Source organism: Rhamphochromis sp. 'chilingali' (genome assembly GCF_963969265.1).
Source record: "Rhamphochromis sp. 'chilingali' genome assembly, chromosome: 7".
NCBI classification, from domain to species: domain Eukaryota; kingdom Metazoa; phylum Chordata; class Actinopteri; order Cichliformes; family Cichlidae; genus Rhamphochromis; species Rhamphochromis sp. 'chilingali'.
This window is the reverse complement of record NC_137934.1, coordinates 18144061-18166550: the sequence shown is the minus strand read 5'-3', so window position 1 is coordinate 18166550 and position 22490 is coordinate 18144061. Positions and strand designations below refer to the sequence as shown.

The 22490-nt window shown below is 39.9% G+C and overlaps 1 protein-coding gene across 2 annotated transcripts; it reads right to left on the bottom strand.

Annotated features, from left to right (window-relative positions):
• Positions 1 to 168: 168 nt before the first annotated feature.
• On the bottom strand, positions 169 to 21700 carry LOC308399237 (endosome/lysosome-associated apoptosis and autophagy regulator family member 2-like). Of its 2 annotated transcripts, none has more exons than XM_080886370.1 (23): positions 21267 to 21700; positions 16708 to 16828; positions 16432 to 16621; positions 16180 to 16327; positions 15312 to 15401; positions 15122 to 15227; positions 14891 to 15040; positions 14552 to 14640; positions 13115 to 13295; positions 12332 to 12460; positions 11793 to 11883; positions 11584 to 11686; positions 11268 to 11405; positions 10855 to 11127; positions 10585 to 10758; positions 9636 to 9825; positions 9131 to 9227; positions 8945 to 9046; positions 8676 to 8802; positions 8165 to 8343; positions 6529 to 6691; positions 4600 to 6436; positions 169 to 206 (listed from the first exon to the last, which is right to left on the bottom strand). In XM_080886370.1, exons 1-22 carry the CDS (start codon positions 21402 to 21404, stop codon positions 6368 to 6370), a joined length of 3048 nt encoding a protein of 1015 aa, XP_080742496.1. In that variant the 5' UTR covers positions 21405 to 21700; the 3' UTR covers positions 169 to 206; positions 4600 to 6367. The 2 variants fall into 2 exon arrangements, with proteins under 2 accessions (XP_080742496.1, XP_080742495.1); XM_080886369.1 differs by having other exon boundaries at positions 4600 to 6439; positions 21267 to 21693.
• Between the last annotated feature and the right edge of the window lie 790 nt (positions 21701 to 22490).

Genomic DNA, 22490 nt, shown 5'->3' with positions numbered 1-22490 from the left:
CAAAACATGATTCACTTGTTGTGTGTTGCCTGTTTGCACAGAAAAGCCACAAGTCACAAGTCACAGTCTGCTTTGATGCACATTATGCAACACTGACTGTAAACAGTTTCCTCTGCAGGGACTCAAAGTACAACCACAACACAGCAAAGAGGAGATGAACTCACCACTTGAACAAGCAGGAGAACGCAGAAGCTCTAGTGGTTTACCTGTGACACACAAACGTACACGAGCATTAACACGGCGCCTACAGGTGTAAACAAGTTTTTAATACCACTTTAACTGATACTGAACTTACCACACAAACAAACTGTTGTCACTTTAAAATGAAGGGTATGGTAAAAAAAAACAAAAACAAATAAACAAGTATGTGGTTGACTTTAGGAACATTTTTAAACGTGTTTTGTTTGGTAGCATCTAACCTGACAGCTCCACACATCCTTCACCTGTCCAAAGTGTGGGAGTGGTGAATTTGTCCTCTGCTTTTGTTATTTAAATAAAAACTTCAAGACGAGAAGGTCACATAAATAACAAAAACGACTGAACACTCAAAAATCCCAACTATGGCTCGCTTCTAAAACTTTATTTATACATAAGCTTATATTCCTGTTCTTACCGTTTTAGAAATATTCAAAACAGCCTGAAACTGTTTTAGTCAAACTATAAATGACAAACTGAGCAATTCAAAATTAATGATCCATATTAAATTTAGAGGCAGTGTAAATTTAAATTTAATGGAACTTTTCATGAGGTCCATTCATAAAAAGTGTAATAGATTTTACTCTTACTTGTAAAATTGTATTTGAGATATTGTAAATGTTTTTAAGCACGTGCATTTACCCTGTAAACTGTAAAAAGTTCAGTAAGACGTAAGTGTGGTTAACAGATAACTGACTAATAATACAACTTCTCCAAGTCCAAGTACTTTCCACATTATGTTTTAGGTGGTGTCTTTCTCGGTCTCCCCACCACCAAAAGTTAAAAATAGAAAACTGGAAAGACATTACTCACAGGAAATGAATTCATTTAAGGACCAGCAGACACAGACTGCACACTCTAATTTTAGCCGTATTGATATCATCAGTAATGTTGGTAAACAGAATTTAGCCTCCAAGTACAGACCCTAGTTTTTTGGAAGCATTTTACATTATTGAACCTTTTATGAAGACAAACTTGTCTTTTTAACAATGCATCTCCTTCAATTGTAAATGTAATTTGTTAGAATTGTGCATTTTTAGAAAAGTTTACTAAGCCAAATGTGAGGAAAAGAGAAAAGAGATGGATTGTTTTTGTATTTGTATTTACAGCACAGAACAAAATATCCACATTAAAAAAAAAAATAATTATAGCAAAATAATAATTTTACCTTGAATATACTTTTAAATATATATAGAATTGTTAAAAGCCTAAACTGAATTTTGAATTAATAACTAACTACACATGGCTATTGATTATTTCATTAATTCATTTATAAACATGTTAACTTTACAAATATCCCAATATCCAGGTAAACCTTTAAAAATGTGTATTTTGTCTGAACAATAGGGCTGCCACAAACAATTATTTTGATAGTCGACTAGTCACCGATTATTTTTGCGATTAGTCGACTAATCAGATCATGCGTCCACTGGACGTAAAACGTACAGCTTATTGCACCAGCACGCATCTGCTCTTATATAACTATCATTAGCTTACAGCTTTAAGTGTTTAAGGTATGTGCTAACTAAAAATGAAGACAAGATGATAGTTTATTAAATTTTAATGAAATTTGCAGATTGCCGTCTGCTCCTTGCTATCTAAAATATAACAGGACACCGGAGTATATTCTCGACCATCTCACACTTCTGATAATCAGTTGTCTGCTTGACGTTTATTCAGCTGTGTAAAAACTATAACTTTAATCTCAGCCAAACCGATTTACTCAGGAACAAATAAAGTACTGAAAAAAGCCAAACAATAACATTTTTAAGTTATCTAAGTGACTAAGTGAGTAGCGAGAGACGGCGGTGGGTTTGAAAACAATTTTCCGGGAGTCCGGTGTTCTCACGGGCTCTAGTGAGCCTTGCCCCCGGCTAGCTATCGAGCTAGTGGGTAACAGACGTCTCAGAAAACGTCAGAGCACTTTTGAAAGTATGTGGTGTCTTGATAAACTGAGCAGATATTTGAGGTTTACACAGCTACATTCTTGCCTGAAAATATGTTAAACGTTTATTTTGTGACCCAGAAAGAATAATAAGAGTAACATTAAAATTAACTAGCTGCCACCATTGTTGGAAACTGAGCAGGGCCGCGCTATGAATTCTGGGATAGGCTGGGCCACGAAGTATACACCCGACCCATCCTTCAAATCTGGGGAAATGAAGGGCGCATTTGTCGGAGTCTTCGAATTTGGACAGTCTTCGTCGTGTTGCTGTAACGTAATCGGCCTACAAATGCGGGCAGGAGGATGCGGTTCCTGAATTTGGACACAGCTACGATACTGAACGCTGCTTCTTCTTCTTCGGGATTTAATGGCAGCTGGCATCCTTCTACATGCAGTGCTGCCATCTTCTGTTTCAATCCGTTATTACACTCTTAAATCCTACTACTTATTCCTGCGTCTTTTGGGATCTTACAAAGCTTCAAACGACGTGTCGACTATTAGTCGTCGACGATTTTGATAGTCGACGTAAACGTGACCAGTCAACTAATCATGGCAGCCCTACTGAACAACAACACAAACTCAGATTTTCTGTCAAGTATTTATTATTATTATTATTTTATATATAAACATTTTTGACAAAAATTTGATTTTTTTAACAGTTGTTTTTTAAATGTGGTCAAAGCATGTGACAATTATGGGAATAAAATATGACAAAGAATCTAAACAAACTGAAATAGTAGTACAATTTTAAATTTAATTAATCACTTTTGTGCGTGTGTGTTTCTCTACTACAACATTTAACGTCATACACACTGTAGTAACACAGTAGCAAAACAATAACAAAAACCTATCAACCAGAGACAATAACTTTCTGTTATTTTAAAATGACTAATAAGTAAGTAAAGTAAGCAGTCATGGTAGTCTAAGGAGCGTGGAAAGAAAGCGACAGGACTTTAAGTTTCCTGAAGATGTTTCACTTCTCATCCGAGAAGTTCTAAGACCAAATGGTGGAGAGTCCCAGGTATGTTCTTTTCTTTTCAAGAACAAATATCACAAAGTGCTTTACAATACAAAATAAGACACAACAATTAAATATTTCAAACAACATTCAGCATTTAGATGTTAATCATTTCAACGATTTTTCTGCATTGTGTTTTAATATCCACAAAAATTTAGAGACTTTTAAGATAAAAAGGAAAGATGGGTAGAAGAACAAAGACACAATATCAGTGACTTGCTGAACATGGAAAGTAGAATGCCAGAGCCCCGATGTGGCTGAATGCCATTATTAAAATATAACATTTAAAAAACATTTACTCTGAGCAATTCCTTAATATTTCTTACATTATTATTAATTTGTAACAGGATAACTACATCTATGCTGAGAGTCATACTCTCAGATAAATAATATGTTCACTATAGTGAGCCTGCAACAAACTAATGGTACTGTCTCACACAGTTCAAATTCATTCAGCAGTGGTTAACACTGTAACACAGTTTTCTGTTTGTTAGCAAGATTAAATCAAAAAGTTATTTTTTATTGATTTATTTTTGAACACAGGTAAGACTTGAATCAGCTTACAAGTGATTAACTTTTGGAGTTGATCCAGATCTGGATAGAGGTCTTTTTATCATCAGTATTGGTGTCAAACACTCACCTCTTGTACTGTGACCTCACTAAAGGTAGCATGAGCACATTTTTAACTTTGCTTAGTTTAACAAATGCCATTAATTAATAATTAATTGATGGCATTTTTAATTAATGTCATTAAAAAAGCATTTGCCTACACTCCATCAGGGGAGACAAGGTTCACTTTCCCATAACCCATCATACAACTGGAAGTCTTTTTGCAACCAGAGAAGTCGCCCCCTTCTGGCCTTTGAAAATAATGACATCTTCCATCTTTTATATACAGTCCACACAATCACATTTTGAATGGGGCTTTCAGACGTGGGCACTACAAAAGTACGTAATTAAATACATTTTTAAGCTTCACAATTATATTAAATCAGAATTTTTTCATGCCCTCTGGCTCACATCATCACAAACTATCCCAAAACATCGCCCAACGATACAGCAGTTTCCAAATTTAAAAACTAGTGCGTGCAATAAATCTCTGCCTCGACGTGGTTTGACTGAGAAAAGCCATTTTGTTTTTGTTTTTTTAGACATATAGTGGGATCCTCGTCCCGTGGTGACGTCATCACCCAAACTTCAGTTTGCGGTCAACAGTTTGCGCTTTTTTAAGAAAAAGAGAGGGGGGTGGGTAAGCGTAACTGTACCGGTGTTATTTTTAAATTCACCAACTTTATACTTTAGCGATAAGAAAAAATGCTAATGTCTGCCTACACGAAGCTAGCCCACTTCGCCGCGGCTCAGGCCGTGATTCTTTCCATGTCCATGTCGGGTAAAAGAAGAGGAGGAGGATGAGGACAAAAATGGGGGATCACTTTCTTACCGCAGTCAATGAAATTGCGCTCATCTCCCCGCTAACTTCTGGAGGTCCGCATGGTGCTCTGCCTCACAGCAGCAGCGGCTTTTAACGTACAAATCCCGCAGTTGGAAGCTACGAAGTCCGCTCGGAAGTTTCCTCTATGGCTGGAGGAGGAGGAGGACGTTTTCTAGGGAGAAAGGCGGAGCACAGAACTGGAGGACTGGAGGCGTGACTTTCGGGGGAAGGGAAGACAGTGAGCCGGTCAAAGACCCCGGCTGGATAAATATGAGTATTAGAATAGTTCACATAGTTTCCTATCGTGGCTCAATCCTCCGATTTTATCGACACAGTTGAAGCCCAAAAGAGCAATGATGACAGTTTTGTTTCACCTAGCGGTCAACAGCGGTACTGCAACATCTAACAGCAAACAAGAGTATGAACGACCAGATATCAATTTATTTCAAAAAAATATTTCCATACTGATTAACACTATTTAATAATGCAAGACGTTTATACTGAGTTAAGTTATACATACAGTTTTAAATTTTTTTTATATAAGTATGTATATAGCTACATAGGGTTTTGGACATGACTCACTCGTTGTTATTTCGCCTCTGTACACCACCACAATGGAATTTAAATGGTCATCAAACGCATCACAGTGAGACTGAAGTGCAAACATTCATCTTTAATTCAAAGGGTTTAACAGAAATATTGCACAGTCCCACATTTTCAAAAACATTTAAAAATATCTAATTTCTTTGCCCTGAGAAAGTCTTGGGTTGCTTTTGTAGTATGCTTTTGGTCTTTAATCATTTTCACTGTGAGGCACTGTCTAATCAGTTTAGCCCTGTACACTCGTATCAACAAACACACCATCAAAACATGACGGATAATAATAATGAAGAAATTCGCACAGATTTTTAAAAAGTGTATTTTTTCTAACAGCCAAATGGAGGTGACTCCTCTGGCTGCAGAGACACTTCCTGCGATCAGCTGTCCTCACTCTGTGACATCAGTAACACTTCCTTGCTCATAGGGGGTTGCCTGATTGCTGGAGTTTTAACTGCATTATTTTAAGCTCTCTACCGTACAATATAAAGCACTTTGAGGTGACTGCTGTGGTGATATAAATAACAGTGAACCAAAGAACACCAAGCTGGCTACATCCATCTTTATCATTTATAATACCCATGTACCAAGCTCACAATAAAAGTATGGCCTTAAGTCAGGAATACAATAAAAACAAGCTTTTAACCTTCACTCCCAATTACAAAGGTATACAGGCAAATTACGTGTTAAAGGTGTTTGACCTCAGCCTACTTTAAAAATAACAGGTGTCTGTTAAGGAGGCAGAGTGGGTGGATGATGATGTCATATAATTAATGCTTGTATGTGAACCCCAAACATCCACACAGAAATCCCCAAAGCCAAAGAGAACTTTAATAAAGGTTTGACATCATAACATCAATATAAATACGTGACTCTTAACAGAAAATACCAAATTAAATTACAAAATATACAAAAACCCCCAAACATTAAAAGCTTGTTTTCCTCTCTCTGTAACTGCTGTTGAGCATCCATGGTGATAAAGCAGGAGCTTCCTGTGTATTCCAGGGTGGAAGAGTTAAAGCCATTGTCCATGCTGTCCTCAAACTGGGGTGTGTAGAGGTGCCCCCACAATGAAGGAGGTTATAAGAGACACGTAGGGAGGTGGACAGCGAGACCATTGCTAACAGACTGTTCCTCTGTTGTGTCAGCCCAGCCTCGCTCTTCCTCTGCTGGCATCAGTTTAACCCAGGACCCATCGATCAGACTGTGAGGATTTCAACTGCACAGACTCGCTGCTCTCTCCATCCTCCTGCTGAGACGCACATATTAGAAATGTTACGTGTAAAATCAAAGAGACATGGTAAGTCTTTACACGTGAAGTAAAATTTACTTTATGCACACCTTGTTGGCAATGGCGCGCAGTTTCCCCAGCAGCGAGGGTTTCTGGGCGTAGACCACGTCGTCATCAGGCTCCTCTCCTTCAGCCAGGCCACAGCTGTCTGCAGCTGGCAGCTCACACTCTTTGTTGGCAGACATTACCAGACGAGAGTACTTGTACTCCAGCCTGGCCACAAACCACAGGGTGTGAATCACAATCAGGCAGTGTATCATTTAACATCAGACAGCATCCGGTACGAGTGTATTTTTAAACAGAAATTCGTTCCATGACTTATCTATTTGACTCAGCTTTCTGAAGAAAATCACGCCTCTTATGTACTCAGTCACCCCCTTCATGCCCGGTTACTCATCTCTCACAGAGCTGCTTTTCTTTTCTTTTTTTACACTGATGTCAAATGATAATCATTTTCAAAGCCTAATATTAAGACAATTTCCTTTGTGGGATATTGTTGACACTTTTCCATATTTTTTCACTATATTCTCACTTAACTGAAAATATCTTCGTTCTTCTTTCTTTTGTTAACTGTAATTTTTCAGGAAATATTTATGTGATTTTCCTTTTTCCTAACACTTTATAATAAAGCCCTAAAAGTGCAATTAATCTAGAATTAAAAGTAATTTCCGTACATTCAATCTGAAATTGCAATGTAATTATATAGTCATAGAAATACTTAGCATTGGATACACTAGAATAAGGGAGTAATGCACAAATTATACTGTTAGTGATTTTAAGTAGCACATAATTTGGGCCTATGCCCTGCAGCGTTTGCTGGTGTTTATTTTTTCTTCTAAGCAGGAAGGGGAGACCAGCCCTTATTACATATTTATATGTAATATAAGAGGACAATTCAATAGTGGAACTTCAATGATATACACTAATATAATGCATAAACAGTGTAAGATAGGGAAATTTGATTTGTTTTTCCACTAAAATATATTGGAATTATGCACTACTTAACATTACTTAAACATTAGTTAAAGTTACTTAAACGTTACTTAAAATTAGTTACACATTACTAAAAAGTATTTCCAGTGTAAATTTTAAACTTTACTGTGAAAGCTCTAGCTACAAATGAATTCATGATGTAAGGTAAAATACACGAGGATCGCACCCTTGATTGGAGGCTGTGCTATAACTATAAATATTTGTCTTATGTCTAGAATAAAATTTCATTCAATTTCTTTATAAAAAAAATCAATCACTGTTAAATCTACAGTCTTTCCCTCCACTAAATATTCTCACTTTTTCTTTGGTTTATCTACTTACAGTGACCTTAATCACATGATACACAAACATTCAGTGTGCTGTATTTGCACAGACAGATAGATACAAGAGGTCACAATTACGGTGATAATAAAGACAGATTATTTCTTTTCATACACAAGCATGTTCTCAATCCTGCTAGCCTTTAAAATACATTCAAGATGATAGTAATCATAAAGGGTTACAAACAGATTTTTGAGTTCACTCTGCAACATGTTTACGATTCACTGATTTGCAACGCTGGGCATTAAAACTGTCACCGGTGCCTTCAGGGTGAAGAATTTGCTGTCACAGACAAACATCTCTGACCACTAATAACAATTCGCTGTGATCTTAATGAGCACATTGGCCTGCTGTTAGGGTGCCTCTTATTACCTCTTGTTTTTCTTCCAGAAATAGCAGGTGAGGGAGATGAGCAGCACGGCCACAAAGGCCCCGCCTCCAACGCCGACCTTAAGCCATAGAGCGATGGCCTCACACGGGGAGGAGCTCCGGGGAGGCAGAGACACTCCTTTGGTGCACAATTTGGGCTCGTTCCACACATATAGAGTTTCCTGATGACATGAGGGGATTTACATTACTGATTAATGTGTTTTCTCAGGATATAAATCAGTTTGTTCCATTAAAACATTATTAAACTGGTTTTGGCTAAACCATAAAAGTTTAAATGTGTTTTGTTTTTATTTTTTCCTGCAAAAAATCATGTTGTGGAAAAGATGAGGCAAATTAAAAATGTACTTTTGGGTCTTAACTTGAAAATGTCTCACAATGTGAAGGTAAAACTTTGCATGGTTTTACCAAAATCACTCACTCACTGTGCGCGAGGCAGTATGAGAGACTCCGGCTTTCTGTGAAGTAAATGAGGTATGGGGAAGGTGTGAGTTACCTGGACGCCTCCCTTGCATGCTCCCTCTATCCGGTGGTAGTCGTCCTCAGTGCAACGTGGACAAGCGCTGGCACTCTCCCACAGGAAGTGAAACGTGCATCCATCACATGTTCCTGCTGGACAGGAGCTGTCAAACACACAGATCAGTTATAGAGCTGCTAAGAGTAGTACATTTGTTACCTATTAGTTATTGAATGTTTTTGTTAACAAAGTATAAAAATAAACATCAAATCTATACAGAAACTACACTTTAACTGATGTGCAACTACCTGGGTACGGAGAGCTCTCCTCGCTCAGACTTCTCTGGGTTACAGCGAACGGTGATGACTGAACTCCGACCCAGATCACATGATGCCGTCACCTGCGTTGAACTGAAGGAACACAAACACACATCAGGGACTTGAACACAACAAAAATATTTGACTGTTGCTTCCAGCTTTCTTTTTTCTTTTTACCTGTAGAAGAAATTGATGTCGGGAACATCCTGTGAGTTTTCCGGGAAAAGATCTGGTTCGGCACTGACACCATTGAGAACGGTGTCTACTGTCGCTCCTGAAAAAACAAAGGGGAGAGAGATCAAGGTGGTTTTTACCAGCTGATTATCACAAAACTGCATGACGCTATTCAACCAGCACCAATCTGGGTGATCCAACCCAATTAAAACTGTTCACCCAGGGGTACAGCAGGGGGCGCTCACGAGTCAGTCCCAAATAAATCTGTTTCACAAATTGTTTCCATTAGTTTTTCTTATAGTGAAACGTCAGAATTCTCTTAATCCAACCTGATTGGTCAGTTAAGGCTTTACAAATAGACACCCTCCACTGATGGGACTTGATTCCATATGATAACTAGACTTGAGAAATGTAATTAAACCCTAAGTGAAACTCCCAGGTATGTATATGAAGAAGCTTGGCGGTGGTTGAAAGTGAGTGACTCAGGAAGTTCTGTTTAGGCCCTTACCAATAAAAGTGTCAGCAAGGCTGATGGATTGCGAGGAAATGGCCATTCTGAAGCCCCGCCCATCCGATGGGATGATGGTCGACTGACAGATAAAGCTGTCCACTGAGTTCACGAACTGAGCTGCGTCGCTCTGGTCGTCTTTGTTGGACACGTCTGTGACGTTATCGGTGCAGACAGCAGCTCTCTTTCCCTGCAGCCAGCGCCAAAATGAATCTGTCAGTGTATAATTTCTCTAATGTCAGATTATTTTCACATCTATTTTTCACCGCTTTACATCCTAACGAGATGTGGACACGAACATCTCATCTCACGGTCAAATATACAATATATCCACCATCCATCCATCCATTCGTTTCCGCTTATCCTTTTCAGGGTCACGGGGTGCTGGAGCCTATCCCAGCTGTCATAGGGCGAGAGGCAGCATACACCCAGGACAGGTAGCCAGTCTGGCGCAGGGCTAACACACAGAGACAGACAACCATTCGCACTCACATTCACACCTATGGGCAATTTGGATTAATCAATTAACCTATCCCCACAAACTGCATGTCTTTGGACGGTGGGATGAAGCCGGAGTACCCGGAGGGAACCCACGCAAACACGGGGAGAACATGCAAACTCCACACAGAAAGACCCCGGCCTGATGGTGGAATTGAACTCAGGAACTTCTTGCTGCGCGGCAACAGTGCTAACCACCGTGCTGCCTCAATATATCCACCATTAAAAAGTAATTCTCAGTATGTTTTTTAGATCACAAGAATTTAGGTGACTTCATACAAGATAAGCAAACTCAGTTCTTATATCCCTTACACTTCAAACATTCAATAAAAAACAGGTGAAAGATAAAAAGAACAAAAGAACATTTAAATGATTTTTAAATACGTTTGCTTCACAGGCTGATCTCTGAAGTGTTTTTGAGGCTGATGTAAGCAGAAAGCAGGTCAATTACCCCGTGGCCACACAGGCTAATGTTGAACAGATGAAGGTATTTTGTGCCTTTAGAGGTGAAACTGGGCCCGATGGTCAGTGAGGCCACATCGCTCAGGGCGCTGAGGTCAAAGGTCAGGGTGCGGTTGTTCAGCGTGTGGGTGAAGGAGCAGTCGCTGTAGCACCGGGAGTGTTCCTGAAAGAAAAAGGAAAAACATGATCTCTCTTAACTGGATAAAAGTACTAAAACATGATGATCCAGAATGAGGTATCATGACTGCAGGGCTCTCACCTTGTTACTGATACTTCCTGGTCCACACGCGACACACGCGTCCTGGCCGTAGGTTTGTCGCCCAGCCAGGTGTGTGTTGGGGGGACACTCCTGGCATCGGTTGGTGTCTCTGTCGATGTAAAAACCAGCTGGGCAGGGAACGCAGGACGAGCCGGCACGCTGGGAATTCTGAGGTACCAGAGCGCAGGCACGGCACGCTGATGCCACCCCATCAATCACGTTCGTCAAGTTGATGGAGTAGATCTTCACCGTGTCAGCAATGAAACGACGGACCTATAGACAAAAATATGCCACCGCAATTCCTTGTTGGATATCTTGATATTTGAGACAGCCTCACTCTCGGCAGAGCCTTAATAACGTTGCTTTAACAGCTGACGCCATGAATAAAAATCACACGACTGAAAATCACTCACATCTAGAGCATGGTTAGTCCTCTGGAAGGCCCACGTATACGTGACGGAGGCGTTTCTGGTCATGCTGTGCGAGTACGACTGTTTGCCCTTACTGCCCTCCCAGGACTCCACCACTGTGGTGCTCTTCCTGTTCACGTCCTGCAGGGGGCGTGCCAATAAAACACAAAAACAAAGGATTTGCTAACTGAGCAGTAACACGCAGAACACCATTATAAACCAGACCTCGATGATGAGACGTGACCATTCTGACTCACTCAGTAAAGTTAGCCACCTAATTACCACCTTCTGCTGGAAATGAACACAAAGAGGCACACACCATCATGAAGTAGAGCTCGCAGTCGGCTGAGCAGATGGTCTCGAACACAAAGGTTATCCGGCCAAACTCGCTGCCGGTCATCCCTGAAAGCGAGGCTGGGACCCTGTCACCAAACACAGACACAAACTCGCATTTAGTAACACACAGATCCTGTTTGTCATCATTAGGACAGGCTGGTTTCTTCTCTGTACACAAACACACAGACTTACTTGAAGCCGGGGACATGCAAGCTGAGGATAAGATAGTCATTATCCGAACTTCCTGCTCCGCTGCGAATGTGATCTCCCGCCACCTCCCATCCTATGGAGCAAAAGGCGCGATGCACTCGTATTACACCTCCGTAATTCTCCATGACAGCATATGAGAGGTTGTTTTACAACATTATCCACAATTAGCACAGAAGTAATGGGTAAAAAGTGGTTGCAGGTGATTTCAGCTCGCAATTCAAGCTCAACACAAAGCCCATTTTCCACCCAGACGTGTTCATTCTGACTCATTTGTCACTGTCACCTCTGCATTTGCTCTTAGTGATTAGATACACGGGGAATGGCTAGTGTTGTAGTTTCCTTCACTGTGTTTACATTTTTCATGTAAATTTTACTGTAATTAACCAGAAAATTAATATTTTACATTTTCTGCTTTTTCTTTTCTGTCAAAGTGCTTTGTAAAGTCTGCAGCTGAAGGTGTTACATAAACAAAGTATTGTTATAAATATATCTACTAATGTGTCAGGCATCCGTGTGCTCACCGTTCTTGTCGTCACATTTGGAATTGCCCACGTTGAAACAGGAAGTCTTCATGTTGGAAGGCAGCACGTTCCACCATTTATACTCGTAACCCAACACCGGCTCGGTACCTGCAGGGCACTGTGCACACGCTGGCACACACACACACACGCAAAGATCACATAAAAGCTGTTTAGACACGACAATGACATTTACCTCCTGGGTACAAAAATTGTGTTTGTACAATCTTTTCAGCCGGGTCGATCTTAAACAAATTCATCTCATAATGATGGACAGAGGTGATCATTATATAAGCAGATGGAGAGGCTTTGTAAACTGCTGGGAGGACGTCCAGCCTTTGAATGGAGAATAATGAAGGAATTAAATGAACTTTGGTTTTTATTGGAAGAGAGCTCATTTGCAAGTACAGGATCCAGCTTAAGTGTACAAGTTGTATGACTGTTGTAATTGTTTTTATTAGTTATAGTATGTTTGCAGCAGTTTACAGCATGCCACATCTATTTACATGCATTTATTTATTGCTTTGTAAATGTTTGTTATGTACTGCTTTAAACTCATTTTTCATTTTTTACTTGTATTTTATTTTAATTTGAGTACTGCTTCTTTAAATTCTATATGTATTTATACCTTAAATGCTTTTCTAAAGCATTTATAAGTATCGCTAACCAGCTCTTGTATGAACACGAAGCAGTGGAAACGATAAAGATGTTTAGATTGATGAAAACAGATTTAAATTTTATCAACACCAGGGTGAGGCCGGTGAGGATAGGTGTGAGCAGGTTTACCGTAGGTGCCGTCCGAGTGCGTTCCAGGTGGGCAGGGCAGGCAGGTGGAGTCGTTGCTGTTGTAGTAGCCGGGGTTGCAGGGAGGGCAGGGCTCTCTCTGGCCTGTTGCCGGCAGCTCCACGGCTCCTGTGATGTTCTCCACGCAGATTTTTGGCTCCACCCAACGATACAGCACCTGTGTCTGTAACAAAGCAGGTTTAAAGCAGGAAATTCACTCTGCTCAAGCAAAAACAAACACCTTAAAAAAACAAAGGTGAGATTTTTTTACTGCCCTGTAACAAGGTGCACTTCTACAAAAGCCAGTCGGCATGCTGCCTCTCAGGCTGAGTTTTCATGGGTTGTTTATCGCACTGAGAGACTTTACCTGCTTTTGCTACAACACTAAATGAGCCGTCGAACACTTTTAATGATGCATTTTAATCACATCTGTCTTTCTGTGTGAAACGTTCACGGTTTTTCATACGTACAGTGTATAAAATTTGAGTGCTGTACATATCACGTGACAGGCAGTGTCAGAAATATGTGACAAAGTAAATAAAAATAATAATAAATAATAAACGAGATGAGAGAGGAAACAAAAAGTAAGTAAAACATTTAAAAGGTGAAACCATTTTAGATACACGAATACCAGCTGCACAAAAGGATTAAAAGTAAGGAATAAAGAAAGTTACTATTAAAGCAGTTCAATTAAAAACAAATATAAAATAAATACAAAAATGATCAGGCACGGAGGAAGCCAGCTTATAAAAATATTTAATTTAATTTTCTTCATTAATATATTTGGTCATTATATTAAATATGTTCAAAGAACCGAGCCTGGTTCTCCCAAAGGCTTCTTCCTGCTAAAAGGGAGTTTTTCCTTCCAACTGTCACCAAGCATACGATTGTAGGGGTTTCTTTTTTTTTTTCATGTTGTTGGGTCTTTACCTTACAATATAAAATGTCTACTGTTGTTATTTGGTGCTGCATAAATGCAATTTGAATTAAATATTAATAAGTATAAATTAGTACGCTTAAAATAATACCTATCCCTATCCATAACCCTTAGCCTAAACCTAACATAACCTGATTATAACCCCGACACTAAAACCACATTTTGAGTCTCAAAATTGTGGGGATGTGAATTTTGTCCCCATATGGGACTGATGGTCCCCACAAGTATAGTAGCATTCCAATTTTTGGTCCCCACAAAGATATATAAATATGGTACACACACCCACACACACACATATATACACTCGCTCTGGTTTTCCTTGTTGACTTTGCATATGAGTGCGACACAGGGCGTGTTTATATGCATATCTGTCCTTGTGTATTTAAAAAGGTCATTGTGTGTGTGTGTGTGTGTGTGTGTGTGTGTGTGTGTGTGTGAGAGAGAGAGAGAGAGAGAGAGAGAGAGAGAGAGAGAGAAATATGAAACATGCAAGCGCTGCTGACCTTCCCCTCGCTGTCGCAGGCTGTGTGGATCTGGAAGTAATCCTTCTCCGAGCATGGTGGCCTCTCCTTACATTCAGGCCATCCCTCGTCTGAGAGAGGACGCAAACACAGAGGCAGGATGAGCATCAGCAGAGACCAATGAGGTGCTAAAACTAAATGAATCTATTATTATTATGAGGGAAGGTGTTTCCTTAGCCGTCTCCTCAGAGGAAATATGCAAGCTTATTATTACTGTAAGTTCACCATGTCAAACATGAGAGAGAGCTTACACTGTTTACATTATGACTGAAATAATGTAAACACTGTTTGTTGTGGTGCTGTTGGGCGTCCTGTACGTACGTGAGTAGTGGTGTTCGGGGCAGGGCGTACAGGAGGACGCCCCTTTCACAGAGTAAGTGTTGCTGGGGCAGGGCTGGCAGGATGAGGAGCCGGGGGTCGGGCTGAACCAACCGGGTCGGCACGGGAAACACTCGGATGTGTAGGCGACACCTGGACAAAAGTGTGGAGATGCTTTAAGTATACGCACACCTGCAAAAAGCATCCGACCGTGAGCTGGAGGTCAACTTTTACCTTCTATTTGGATGTTCTTCAGCAGCACAGGCTTGACCATCTTCCCCCCCACCAGTATCCCAGTGGTTCTCCAGTACAGGATGTTGGTACCAGACTTCAGGCTCACCTGAGGCCAAGGTGCACACAGTGAGCCACACATCACATGATACTGCAGCAGCTTGCACACACAGAGGTAGAAACACGTGCTCACCGTGTGTGTGTCCCATTCTCCATTGTTGGTGACTTTTATCCATTTCTGATCGTCAGTCTGAGCCATTTCCTGGCATTGCTCATTCTGGACCTGAGAACAAGTTAACACAGAGGTTATTATCTACACAAACAAGCAAAAATGACTCTTCTTCAACATTACCTGCTATTAAATTCATTACGGATACGGACAAACGCTACACCCAGAGTATAACTTGAATAAACTTGCACAGCCTTGTGTTTGACTTTTTAAAGCACTACATTTCATCTGTATGAAATAGGCTTAAAAACAAGTCAAGCTCATACAAACTCAAAACTCATCAGCTAACAAATATCTGCAGTATGACTGTTTCTCTGTGCAAAGGTAAGCTCAGCCGCCTCCTGACTACCTTCATTATTCTTTAACCAGTAAGAATAATTAAAAATGTCTTCTTTCATAGCAAGCTTTTAAAGGTCTTGCATGTAAGTTTTTTAATAGCATAAATAGAATGAATCATACTTATGTTTACATTTATTTATTTCTACTTTGTGGAGTGTATTCTATTATTGTGTCGTATTATTGTTATAGTTTATTTTTATTGGTGCTCTATTCATTTTGCTACTGTAATTATGAGAAATTCTCATCTTATCTCATATTAAAAATGAGTGATTTGGACCAGATTTTTCACAACACTCTCAAGGATGCAGTTTATGAGCAACACAAGTTACTCCCGTAATAAAACAACTTCAACCAAGCTGGGCAAGAGGCCGAGCACACTACAGACAGGTAGTCGTCTACAACCAATTTACAATCACTAATCATCTAAATTGTCAATAAATCAAGAAATAAAACACTCTTGGTTTTATTCACTATTTTAGTTACAGGTGCTTACATAGAACTCGAAGAAGATGTTGTTGTCGGGGTACTGATAGGTGAAGGAGACAGAGCCCTGTTTTTCCAGATGTACGGCATAAACCAGGGACACCGTGCACTCGTCACGGTTGGACTCCAGATACACGCCCTGCGGCGTCCACGATGAGCTGCAATGAGAGCAAAACACAGCGGCAGCATACTCCATCTTGTTATATATTCAATAATACATGAATACCCATCTCCATGGTAATGGTAATGCTGTGTGCGCCACCTTTTACAGGCCTGAATGTCCTCTCCATTCGGCCCAGTGTCGAGGAAGCTGGCTAAGCTGGTGAAGCCTGCAGGGATGGCATCCCATTGGTCAAAACGAAGGCCGCTGCCCAAAGAATAAGAACCAGCCGCACACGGCGTGCACTGCTGCGTGGACATCTCCAAAAACTTCCCAGCCGGGCATGAGAAGGCTGAGGGAACAGAGAGGCTGTGTTGGCACGTGCACACACACACACACACACACACACACACACACACACACTGTGGTGGTACTCACAGCAGTCAGTGCCTCTGGTCGGAGGAGGAAGGTCTGAGCAGGAGCCTGGAGACCTAGGGATGGCGACCCTCCATCGTGCCCCTGTGCTGTCACACTCTGTGTACTGGTAGTAGTACTCTGACTGCACGATGATCACACACACAAACACACACAGACACGCAGATAGAAAGATCAATAAGGTATCCATTCATGGTTCCCAGGAGATGAGACTGTTTCAAATCTGTGGATTGGTGGATAGGTTGAACTGGACCAAAAATGACTGGTGGTTTCAAATTTTTCCCCTTAGCACTGTTTGCCTAATGTTGCGTAATTTGCCCGCACAGGCTACACACACATACAGTACAACATAGCTTCCCCAATAAGAGCTGACCCTGTGTAGCCTGACACTAACAACACTGCTCTGCTGCTGATTCCACATTCAACAAAAGCTGGTCGTACAAAGGAGAGCATGGAGACATTTACAGGGTAAAAAGATGGCTGACCTCAATGTCCACAGCAACCATCCACCGGTCATCTAATGGTCCATTAAGAGCGTGTTAGCGGGTCATCTTATCAAAGGACTGCTGGCTGTGACCTCATGCTCATTGAGGGAACTGAATGTTCATCCACAGGCCCTCTTTTTTACTTTACCTTTTAGTGCCCTTTAAAATAAAGGGCACTAAAAGGTAAAGTAATAACGAAAAAATGTCTTACATACTATTTATAATGTATCTATTTACAACCTCTGGTTGTATAAGAGCACATGGGGAACCTGAATTGATCTGTAGCTCCAAATAAAAACCTTCCTGGTGACTTTTTTGTGTCAGTCACTAGTTTTTTTCAAGTCACACTGAATAAAATATGAAGTTCATTTAATATATGAAATCAGGTTTATCTTTGGCATGCTCATTTGTGTCTTTTATACCACCTATTAGTATTTCACAGCAGCTACTTTGATGTGAAATAGAAGGTAAACTTGGGTGTTACTAGTCACAGAAATTACACTTGATTAATGGAATTAGTAACATGTGTTTTCACCTGTTTTCCATTTCAGAAACAAGTCAAGTGTCCAGCCAGCTGTCCATGCATCAGCTGATATTGGACTTGTTGAGTGATACTAGCTTATAGTTTTGAATTTCACACATTATGGTGACCAATCCACAAATTAATCAGTGTGAAACCATTAATAGTGGCGGCAGCACAACAAAACCCAAAGAAAAGCATTCTTTGTACTTTTAAAGCAACTTCCTCTGAGTCCAAAGCCTCGCTCTGGCAGATCTCCATCTCCTCCCTCGATCCTGCTGTTCAACTGGACAAACAAATCAGCTGAGCACCGACTGACATCCGAGCAGCAGCTAATTAAACTGAAACAATCGCAGCGATAAACCTGACAGAGTCAATCGGTGCTAGAGCGATGGCTTTCAGATGTCAGATGTGTGTGTGTGGTGCAGATAAGCCCGAGCTCTTTTAAATGACTAATCACCTCGCCGCAGTGACAAACGTGGCCATTCATGCCGCACCCCCTCCGACAAACACGCCAGCAAACATTCAAACTGAGGCTTTGCCGTGCGAGCAGCAGCATCACCTGCGCTCAGATTCACCTTTCTGTGTTTCTGCACACAAAGAGGGCTAATGTGCTGACAGTGGGGGGAAAGGTTACACTGATAAAAAAAACAAACCACAGGCTAATGCCTTTTGCTGGTCTCCTGGGTGATTCACGCCGGTTGTCATGGAGACTGATGGAAGGAAGCGAGCAGGGACGGGATAAAATTCAGTGCCTCTTTACAGCAGAGGTTTGAGGATTTGATAGGACCCTAATCTCTCTAACAATGTATTTTTTTAAGTGCAGAAAAAAACATCTGGAAACTTCTGAAGCTGTATTAAGGTCATCTTTAGAAAACAGCACACAGCTGTTATATGACCGCTTACTGTTTATGCTTTTTCAGTCAGGTTTCCAACCGTTTTCATCTGACTTACCCAGAAAGCCCATTCATGTGATGTAAAGACCCCCTCAGTAACACCACTTCTCATGCTTTATTTTGATGTACATCTACACTCAGTGTTTAAACCACCAGTAATTTTTATTTTTTCCCTGCCTAACATGATGTTTAGTCACCATTTTCAACAGTTTATCCCTTATTTCTGCTATTGTTGGCTAAAATAAGGAATCAACTTGTCAGTGCCCGCTTTTTTAATGGCCCTGACTCCTGAAGTAAAATTCCCCATTCATTTTCTCCATGTCCAGATGATTCCCTGATGGTTTTGGTTGGTGGATCAAAATATGTCATCGTTGACATTTTTTTATACATTCAACTAAAGAAACTGGAACCAATATGTTTATATGACAGACTGTTGATAACAAAGTGGCTAAAGATAACATTTAAACTTAGTTCTTTGTTGTCTGTTATGAATAGACACCCCTACTCAAGGGGTGTTATGCTTCACCCCTTGAGTTTGGTGCCTTTTGTGTGCTTGAATGTTTCATAGGTCAGTGTTAACAGGTTCAACAAACAAAAAAAAGGTCAGGTACAAGGACTGGACTGAAAATGAGTGAAAAAGCAGCCAATGTACAAAGATGAATGTTGAAAAAGCTTAAAAAACAGGAGAACTGTTTCTCAACATTTCTTACACCTTAAAAAATATAAAAAAAAGTCTGGTTCCTTGGAAACGGGGATCAAGACTTTGCTGATGTTTTCCGTCATGTATTAGACTAATGTTCATTTTGTACCATTGTTCAGACGTTTCACACCTCTTTAAATGCTGTATTTCCATGTTTTGTGTGACAGCTATCAAGCTGAATCTCATCTAATCTAATAATGATAACTGCTCCCAGTGGCTTAGCGGCTCCTTGATGCAGGGTGCGGTAGGTTTTATTGATTTTATAAACTGACGGCAGTGAACTGTTATCTAACACAGGCTGGATCCTGTTTTATTACCCAGAATTCAAACTCTGATGAGAAATTAGTTTTTTATTTATTGAGTTATATTAAGTGTGAAACATTTTTATTTACCATTTAGAGACATTTGCTTCTATAATTTTTTTCCAACAGTTAGACGAAACGTTCACTAACACTCTTATATTGTGCATTTCAATAGGAAATTATAGTAAGTGGCCATTAAACTTAATTTGTGACCTCGAAAGTAAAAGCACAGTTGAACTATGCTTGAATTTACATGCACACTGATCCAGTTAATGATCAGTAGTTGTTATTTCCTGTTTTAATCATATATATATATATATATATATATATATATATATATATATATATATATATATATATATATATATATATATATATATCTTTCAGAACATTTAGAGTTTATTTATATTGTCTGACATCATATGGAGTTGTGACTGCCACAGTGTTTGCTGTAACTGATAACTTAGTTATCTAGCTAACAGGATAATGTTAGCTAGGATTAGCTACGTAGACAACTATAAAATAAAAGTCATAAAAATGTTCTTTTTCTATTATTTTCATGCACTTTATTAGCTTTTTTATTTTTATTTTCTTTTGTTTTCTGTTTTAAATACTCAAGTGGTTCATAACTAGCAGCTTTTCTCTGGACCAGGTAAAGGCAGGACATCATAAAATGCAGGAGTGTATTCACAGAGAAGGATATTAAATAAGTAACCCTGATTTAACAAACAAAATAAACTTGTTTTTTTTTAACCCATATGAAATTTTTGTTGTCATATACATGTTATACAGAGTCTAATCTTCAATGATAAGGATACATATTTATCTGTGATAAATTTATGCTAACATTTTGCTGTGATCTGTTCCTGCTAAAAGAAAGTTCTTCCTCCCCCCTTTCACCATGTCCTTACCCACAGGCTCATCATTCTCGCTTTAATATTGCAGGATATTTATCTCACAATACAAGGCACTTTTAGAGTTCGATCTGTTCAGTATTACAAAAAACTAGCAAATGAGTCCATAAACAATCGCTATAAGTGTTTGCCGAGCGCAGGGATCACACATTTCTTCATAACTGGATTTCGATTTTCAATCACAGCTGTCGCCCCCTAGTGACCATAAGGATAATGCTAGTTTTTTCATTTACAGGGTATCAGTCCTGGCATGAAAATCTCCCCATCTAGAGGGAGATTCCTTCAAGTCATCCTTACAGGGTTGAGAGCGAACCGTGCCAGCAGCCTTTCTCTGTCCTCCTCAGCGAGTAATCCCGGTCGGGCTTGCCGGCATGAGGCTGCTCTGAAGGGGATGAGAGAAGGATTCCAGCAGGGTGTTTATAGTCAACATGAACGGCATTTTAAGCCGATCAGCGACGTGAAGGACGAGGCGCACATACATCCGGACCCGAGCTGAGCCGAGCCAATGTAAAGCAGCAAAACGACTTGCAGCACTTACATTGTTTTTATTTATTTTTGTATTTTTAATCCTTCTTCATTTTATTTTATTTTATCTTAATCTATTCTGCACATTTACTCTTGCATGCATGGCCATTTGACTTGTTGCCCTGATCATTTATTCTAGGATAAAGAAAAAGCAAAGCGGAGCGGGATCTGTGTTTTAAAAAGCAGCAGATATTATAATTATAATAACGACGACGCTCACCTTATTACACGGCCGCAGGTCTCCGGCGCCTTTAACTGATGATGTATGAGCGGCGATGATGATGATGGTGGTGGTGGTGGTGATGCTGAGTAAAAAGCTGCAGCTTGGGGACCGGGAGGCCCACGCCTGCTTCCTCATCCTCAGTCCGGGTCACAGAGCGCCGGGTGTCCGCTGCCTGGAGCCGCGTACTCGAAGCGGGCCGCACAAGAAGAGTCCCTGTCATTGATGCTCCCGCCTGCCTGTCTCACCCACTCTCCCCTCCTCCACCCACAACAGCGTCAACAGGCTGATAATAAAAATCGTTTCCGGTACAGGTTTTCAAATTAAAGCTCTCTTGTTACGTCCTATGAACCTCAGTTTTTATCACAACACCGTTATCCTGGGTTTATTCTCCAGGGTTTTATAATGTGTGGTTATTATTATTATTATTTTTAAATTAAAAATATATGCAGTGCACTGGTGTCCTTTCTCTCAGTAAAACTGTGTACGATCTTAAAATAAATGTCTCTGAATATTAGTTAGCGAAGAGAGTTAATCATTCATCTGAATAATGAGATCTGCATCTGATGGAAAAAGATTATAATTTAAAATACAATACATGTACAAATAATTTCTAAACATTTATTTAGTTTGTAATTTTCTCTCTGCAGGATTACAATCACTAGTTGTACCTAAAAATAAAACACCTTGTAACATGGGTCCAACATTTTTAAAACTGAATTTCATCCTGTCTGTATTTATTTTTTTATTCTACATAAACTCCGATTTGGCGATGGTGAGATGTCCTAAAATTGATTTATTTTTCTAATGTTTACACATAGACCATATTATAACATAACCTGTTCACTTTAGTATTCACAAAAAAAGGCAAATTAATGATTTTTAATCTCCTTTTGTACATCGGCTTACAGACTAGATGGTGTTACCTCACTCTTTCTGCAATTTAAAAGGCGTTTGATAAATATTATTTCCTCAGTCTCTTCAGCACATGTAGTCGGACTTGCACTCATAATGCAACAAATCAGGAGATTATGTTTTCTTATTTTCAGTTGTTAAGTTTGATTGCACAGTGTTTGTTCATTTGTGAAGCCACTTATTTGCTATGCAACTGTTATAATGAGTAGTGTCACAATCCATTTGATGTTTACCCTTAAGTGTAACAGAATTCAATGGATCTGTGACAGTGGGGGAAAAAATCCCCCAAACCCCAAAGCATAGTAACAT